Source organism: Eurytemora carolleeae, unplaced genomic scaffold (assembly GCF_000591075.1).
Source record: "Eurytemora carolleeae unplaced genomic scaffold, Eaff_2.0 scaffold1333, whole genome shotgun sequence".
Lineage (NCBI taxonomy): Eukaryota > Metazoa > Arthropoda > Copepoda > Calanoida > Temoridae > Eurytemora > Eurytemora carolleeae.
Window position 1 is genome coordinate 61,161 of NW_019397220.1, and position 7,522 is coordinate 68,682.

Below are 7,522 nucleotides of genomic sequence, written 5' to 3' on the forward strand. Positions count from 1 at the left end.
ATGTCTTACATTTAAGATCCTCTTACATTTAAGATCTATGTACAAAATTGTTGAAAAAGTCATGTACAAAATTTATAGAAGGGGGGAGGGGGGTCAAAAATCGTTCTCTAGGAAATTACCCTAAGTGCAAACCTCATTTTAGGAAGAAACTGCAAATTTTTTCAGAAGTTACAAAAAATATTTGATGAGACGGTGGTTAATTTATCGTTCAATTCAACTTAGTCGGCCTAGCTTGCGTTCAGCAGACAACAGCTTCCTTCACTAACCTGACTAAACCGGCCGGTGATAATGCGCAATCAGCTGATTATACCGGTCCAAAACAGGTATAATCAACACACATCAAAATATCTAAAAAAAAAGTGAGATTTGAAATTTAAAAAATCAAAAATTTATGATTTTTTTAATAAAAGTTCTGGAACAATGACCCCTGAATTGTACTTTTATTATTAGACATAAACAAGTAAGTTTAAGAATAAGGAGTTGTCTATACGCATTTTTACGCAAAGGGGACACTTGAAGCAAAACATGGACCAAAGGATGCACAGCCAGATATGTCAAAAAGGGGGGACAAAAGTAAGCCCCCCCCTGGAAATGAAAACTATGATTTCAGGGGAACATTACCCCCCCTTTCCTAGACACCCCTGCAGTGCAGCTCAATTACAGTTACTCCCAGTTAGGAAGAAAAGAATATCAGGGAAACTTGAGAACCTTCCTTGACTCTAACTTCTAGGTTTTTTTTATTTTGCAGTACGACGTTGCACTGTACATTGCGCACTTGCAGTACACATTCTTCTTCTTATAGATATGGTCTATTCCAAGGATGTAATGCAAGGAAAGTTATTTCAGAAGTGTACGCATCTTTTGTACTGCAGTGTACTGTCTCTGGGCGGTTAATGTAAACACAAGACGGATGTTACAGCCTGACATGGGATCCATCTTTCACATAAAAAAATCAACGAAATATTCTGGTCATAGGAAACTATTATGTGAATTATCAAAATTATCAAATTTAATGCTTTTAACCTCCTCGGATACTAAACGAACACTGATGCATGCTATTATTGTTTACAAATTCCGCCCAAAGAGAGCTGGTTTCAATATGTACGCAGAGTATACACGACCGCAATTAATTTTCCTTGCATTACACCCTTGGTCTATTCCGAATTGTAATCTAAGTGACCAATTCTATGATGAGGGCATAGAGAATAGAATATATAGAGAGGAATTAAAAGAATCTCTCGGTATGAACTTTTTCAGTCCCTTTCAGCCTGAAAGGGAGTTCAAAGTGTACAAATCATGTAAATGTTCACAAATTATATGCAGTAGAGTACATTAATACAGTATGTTCCCTAGACTATTCATTTCAATTTCGAATTTTTTAAACTGTTAAATAAACTTTATAATGAATTAGGTGAATAACAACATCATTTGATTTATAGTTATAACGGAAAATCATCGTTTGTAAAGTGGAAGGCATAGAGTCTATGTGAAATGACCATTGGTCAATTATGAAACCAGCCTATTTCATAATTTGGTTTTCTTTTAACAATAATTTTAGATTTTCTATATAATGATATTCCAGGGCCCAAAAGGTTATATAGCATAAATATGTGAAGTACACCTGCAGTATGGAAACAGTACAACAAAATGACCGGTTTACACTTTTTTCCATTAAATTCCACTCTATATATTCTATTCTCTATGGATGAGGGCCGGACGTCGACAGTTAGTATTGCTCGATTCACCAACTACATAATTTTTAAACCTTTATCATGACATAGTTTAATTCTAATAATTTCTTCAATTGCAATTATGATCATCTGCAGAAGCAGAAATTCACTAGTCCCTTTGATTTTGCATAATATCTCATTCATTCTTGATCATGTCTAAAACAGTTCACTTTGATATATATAATTCCTTTCATAAATAGATATTGAAACAAATATTAAAATACATATTTCACGTAAAGGATAAGAATAGAACTAAAATATTGGCTTCCCCAGGATAGGAATAGAACTAGATTAATAATTTCTGCAGGACAGGAATAGAAGGATAGTTTCACCAGGATTGCAATAGAACTAGAATATTAGTTTCTCCAGGACAGGAATGGAAGAATAGTTTCTCCGGGATTAGAAAAGAATTAGAAGAATAGTTTCTCCAGGATTGGAATAGAACTATAAGGATAGCTTCTCCAGAACAGGGATAAAAGAACAGTTTCTCCAGGATTGGAATAGAATTAGAGGAGTAGTTTCTCCAGAATAGGAATAGAATTATAAGAATAGCTTCTCCAGGATCGGAATAGAACTAAAAGAATAGCTTCTCCAGGATAGGAATAGAACTTTAAGAATAGCTTCTCCAAGATAGGAATAGAACTGAAAGAATAGCTTCTCCAAGATAGGAATAGAATAATAGTTTCTCTAGGACAGGAATAGAAGAATAGTTTCTCCAGGATAGGAATTATAGAACTAGAACAATAGCTTCTCCAGGATAGAAATAGAACTGAAAGAATAGCTTCTCCAGGATAGGAATAGAACTAAAAGAATAGTTTCTCCAGGATTGGAATAGAACTAAAAGAATAGTTTCTCCAGGATTGGAATAGAACTAAAAGAATAGTTTCTCCAGGATTGGAATAGAACTAGAAGAATAGTTTCTCCAGGATTGGAATAGAACTAGAAGAATAGTTTCTCCAGTCCAGGACAGAAATAGAAGAATACTTTCTCCATGGGATTGGAATAGAACTATAGAGTAATAGTTTTTCCAGGATAGGAATTATAGAACTAGATGAATAGTTTCTGCAGGATAGGAATAGAACTAGAAGAATAGTTTCTCCAGGATTAGAATAGAACTAGAAGAATAGTTTCTCTAGTAAAGGAAGAGAACTAGAAAAATAGTTTTTCCAGGACAAGAATTTGTTTACCCTAAGACAGATTAAGAATTTGTTCCTTGATCAATAGACTATATTTCAACAAAATTTTTCATGGTAAATATTAGTTTTGATATGAGCAGATTTATTTAGCTACAACAATGTAGATTTGATACCAGAACTTGCAAAAACTTGTATTGGAGCATTCATCAAAGAAATGGATTATAGATCAAAATTTTGTTTATTTCGAAAAGGCAAAAAAAAATCAAACATTTGTAATTTAAGTTGGAAATAGAATAAAAATCAAACATTTGTTGCGATCTATGGCAGGGGTGTACGAGAGCATTTGTGTAGGGGGGGGGACACTTTTTACGCTGGTCAGCGTGAAAAAAATGTTAGTGCCCCACTTGGCAACATTGTGCAACCCCCCAGTAAAAACTTTGTAAACTATTCGATCATATACACACTTCCATTATTTTAATAAATTATTTATGTATAGGGTGATTGGTGAATAGTTTAAAATGTCTTCTTCCAAATTTTGTTAAGTTATTTGATACCAAAGAATAAGAAAAATATCCCATGGCAGTCATATTATAGAAAAATCGATTTCAAAGTAAAAGACATTTTTTAACGAAATAAACTGCGAACAGTCTTTAATATCTAATACAGAATATGGAAGAAGACATTCAAAACTATTCACCAACTGTTTCGTGGGACACCCTGTTAAGTGGACTCAGCTGACACTCCCTCTTAATACTGTGGTGTAAGCTTCAAGGGATGAAAAATAGAGATTGAAACGTTTCTTTAAAAATATCTATATTTTCATAGGATTTATTATGTATAAAAATGATACCAAATCTATTTTTACCCTGAAGGCAGTATTGATTAAAGCTTTTTAATGAAACTTTTTTAGTTAAGGGCAAAAGTGAGATTTTTAAGTATTTTTTTTTTAATGTGATGTAATTATACTTAAATGCGTGATTACTGATTTCAAGTGACCCTCCATTTATAGAGTGGCATGTCCGATGTACCTTTGAAACCTTCATTTCCCTATTGTTTCTGAATCAATTGAAATGCATGAGTTATTTTTGTAAAGAAATTAACCACTAATGAAAATTATCAGTCTTCAAAATAGGAAGCATGGATATTCAGACAAAGCTTTGAAGGGTATTATTGTGAATCAGAATTGAAATTATGTTTGCAGTCACTTTAAACTTTAAAGAAATGAAAAAAAAAGAAATTTACATAATGATTTTTAAAAAAGAGGATGAAAAGCTTGAAAAGAACTGCCTCCAAAATCAAGAGTCCGAAAGTTTTATTCAACAAATCTCCATATGTAATATTAAATTAGCCCACCCCTGCGTGCCCACTGCCCCCTCCAAGGGGGGCCGTGTATCCAATTCCCTCCCTCTTGCGCCCCTGGCTCTAGGAATTGATTAAAAATTGAGAATTTGTTTCTCTGGCAATGAACTATATTTCAAAATTTTGTTCTCCAGAAATTAAACGAAGTTTTTCCAAGATAAAAATTGGATTTCAGTACTGATATATTTATCTATAATTTTACAACGTATTGTATATATATTTAATACCAGAAGAATGGATTTCTCCAAACTTGCAAAAACTCGCAGCAGCCCATAAATTAACATGGACTCCATGGACAGCCTTCTCCATTTGGGAACTAAAGCTCAGGGATTGCCGGTAGTGGAGGGATGGATATATAGGAGGGTATAAGAGGGAACAGAGGGAAAAAGAAAATGATTTGCTCTTCTTCGGTGTCGTTTCCAGGACCAATTGCTTCGTCAGTCATATTGGCATCGATTAATATGTCGTTGTCCGTTTCATTTGGGAATAGTTTCTCGTTTTCCAAACTTAGAGCTTCTAGAGCATGGTTGAAAATAGAAAAGATGTCAAATTCTTTAATTGCGGGATTTTCTTCTTTTTCATTATTCATGACTTTCTCTTCTGAATTTTCATCTACGGATTTTTCTTCGTCACTTACTATGACTTGCTCTTTCTCACCAATCATAGCTTTCTTTTCTTCCATAATAGCTTTCTCTTCATCACTTAAAATGGCTTCCTTTTCTTCTTCCATCATAGCTTTTTCTTCATCATTCAACATGGCTTTCTTTTCTTCTTCCATTATAGCTTTCTCTTCATCACTCAACATGGCTTTCTTTTCTTCTTCCATCATAGCTTTCTCTTCGTCACTCAACATGGCTTTCTTTTCTTCATCAATCAACGCTTTCTCTTCATCCTCCAATATAACTTTCTTTCCGTCATCCATCATAGCTTTTTCTTCGTTATCCATCATGGCTTTTTCTTCGTCATCGTCATCCATCATAGCTTTTTCTTCGTCATCCATTATAGCTTTTTCTTCGTCATCCATCATAGTCTTTTCTTCTTCATCCATCATAGCCTTTTCTTCTTCATCCATCATAGCCGTTTCTTCATCATCCATCATAGCCTTTTCTTCATCCTCCATCATAGCTTTTTCGTCGTCATCCATCACAGCTTTTACTTCGTCATCCATCATAGCTTTTTCTTCGTCATCCATCTTAGCCTTTACTTCATCTTCCATCATAGCATCTTTTTCTTCATCCATCTTAGCGATTTCTTCGTCATCCATCATAGCTTTTTCGTCCATTTTTGAAGGAATTGGTCCGAGCAACTTCACTCGGAGCTTGGATGGATCATCTATCTAAAATTATTAAACATAAGCTTATTAAAGCAAAATTTTAAAATTATTTAAAGTATTAGTTCAAAACTCTAAATATTGAAGGAACTAGAGGCGTAATTTCAAGTGACCTTCCATCCGAAGATGATAATGCCCGAATCCCAAGAACACAACGGCATAATTGAAACCTTTATTTGATTTGTTTAATTCTGATAATTTATATATGTTTTCATACAGTAGAAATGCGCAAGTCTGAGCCTGTTAATTCTACGTTGACTACGAGTAACTACTTAAGGCTTCAATCTCAGGGTTATTGTGAACAAAAAGAATTTTAGATTAATAATTTTAATTAACATTATTAAATTATAAACAAAATAATGTTTTTATTCAACATTAATAATTAAAAACTAAAATTTCCAATTTTCATTTCTTTCTGTGAATTATTATTCACAAGCATGTATACAAACACAATCCAATTAAATTATATCGGATGATTTTAACCAAGGTCTTAACAGAAAATTGCAACGACATAAAAACAAAACAAAAAAACACTCACTATGGATATTTGAATTATTAACTAAAAATGTTGTTAGGTTCATTAGTATAAGAGAATTTCTGGAAATTTGATGCTGCGGCCATATCAGTGCAAAGTCTGATTTGGATAAATTTATTTCTGAGGCAAATCTGTATTAGCTTTAAACAATTTTTTAACATTATTCAAACCTAACAAAAATTCTGTTATATCTCTCCTTAAAACCAATAATTAGACGCATGAACATTAACAAATTAATTTGGTTAGATAAAACAGGAACAATCAACAAAATGGAACCATTTAAAGGGAGTGACCGGCTATGTAAGGTAGTTGAACTGAGTATGCAGTAGTGTTGTGGAAAACTTCTTTCGGATTCATTTGAGACATATTGAAATATTTAAAGATCTGTAAATCCTGAGTTTGAGCGCAAATTCGACGTTCAAAACTCCTACTTTGGGGGTGGATACGTTTTCAGAATTAGTTTTTTAAAATTATTAAATAACGACGACATAAAATGTAAAAAATAATAAACTACAGACGTCATGTATAGGAATATGTTGAGAAAATAAAAATTTATCTTATCATCGAAAATAAGTAATCTTGTTCAATTATTAGTTTCTATTTTCTCATTATTCTGGTTTCTTATTATTCACAAAGATTTTCTGCAGATTTTCTAGAATTGTTATTGAAAAGACGACATTTGAAGAATTTGAAGAAATCTGCGAAAAAATTCAAAGAAAATAAGAAATTCAATATAAAAATGAAAACGAAATAATCAATTTTAGCATTGATTTAATGACAATTTTTTTTTTTTGAGAAATATGTTCCTAACCATCTAATTAGATTACTGTACGTATAATTTTTACTTTATTTTTCGTTGTCGTTATTTAATCATTAAAAAAAAACTAATACTGAAGACGTATCCACCCCCAAAATAAGAAATAAAAACTTCTTCAGAAACAAACTGTTCACGGTCTTAAATATGTAGAATAAAGGAGGGGAAGCTCTAAAAATCTAAATTGTCCCTTGGGTATACTGTGAGAGTTTTAAGAAGAATTTTCTATGACTTAAATCAACCTTGAAGCAATGGAGGGAGGGGGTTTTAATAAAAATGTGATTATACCTTGCGACTGCCTACAAAAGTGAGGCCAAATAGACAGACCAACAAAATTGGAGATTTCATCGCGCGCAGGTTTCTGTTAACTAACTACAAAACCAACCACTCTTTAGTATTTAAACAGCACAGCGGTCAACTGGCCAGATCAGGTGATAAAATGCGCCTCGGAAATTCTTATGCGGAGGGNGGGGTAAGACGCAGGAATTATTAAGAATCAGAGCCATATATGTATTGAGCGTTTACAAAAATTTGAGTCGCAGGGTGTCCCACGTGTTAGATCGGGTAAATTACGATTTTGGGACAGATTCCTAGATCTAATTATTTTTAGGTTGGCAT

General features: G+C 33.1%; 1 protein-coding gene across 1 annotated transcript; it reads right to left on the reverse strand.

The window, feature by feature from the left end:
- Nucleotides 1-4,389: 4,389 nt before the first annotated feature.
- On the reverse strand, nt 4,390-7,509 carry LOC111712830 (RNA polymerase-associated protein LEO1). Its single transcript, XM_023487567.1, has 2 exons — nt 7,193-7,509; nt 4,390-5,561 (listed from the first exon to the last, which is right to left on the reverse strand). The coding sequence occupies exons 1-2, from the start codon at nt 7,250-7,252 to the stop codon at nt 4,542-4,544; spliced, it is 1,080 nt and encodes a 359-aa protein (XP_023343335.1). The 5' UTR covers nt 7,253-7,509; the 3' UTR covers nt 4,390-4,541.
- Between the last annotated feature and the right edge of the window lie 13 nt (nt 7,510-7,522).

Excerpts from the sequence above, each read along its gene's own strand:
- LOC111712830 (XM_023487567.1), bottom strand. The coding sequence starts at position 7,252 with ATGAAATCTCCAATTTTGTTGGTCTGTCTATTTGGCCTCACTTTTGTA. Across the intron at positions 5,562-7,192 it reads CTTTTGTAGGCAGTCGCAAG|ATAGATGATCCATCCAAGCT; the intron begins GTATAATCACAT and ends TAATAATTTTAG.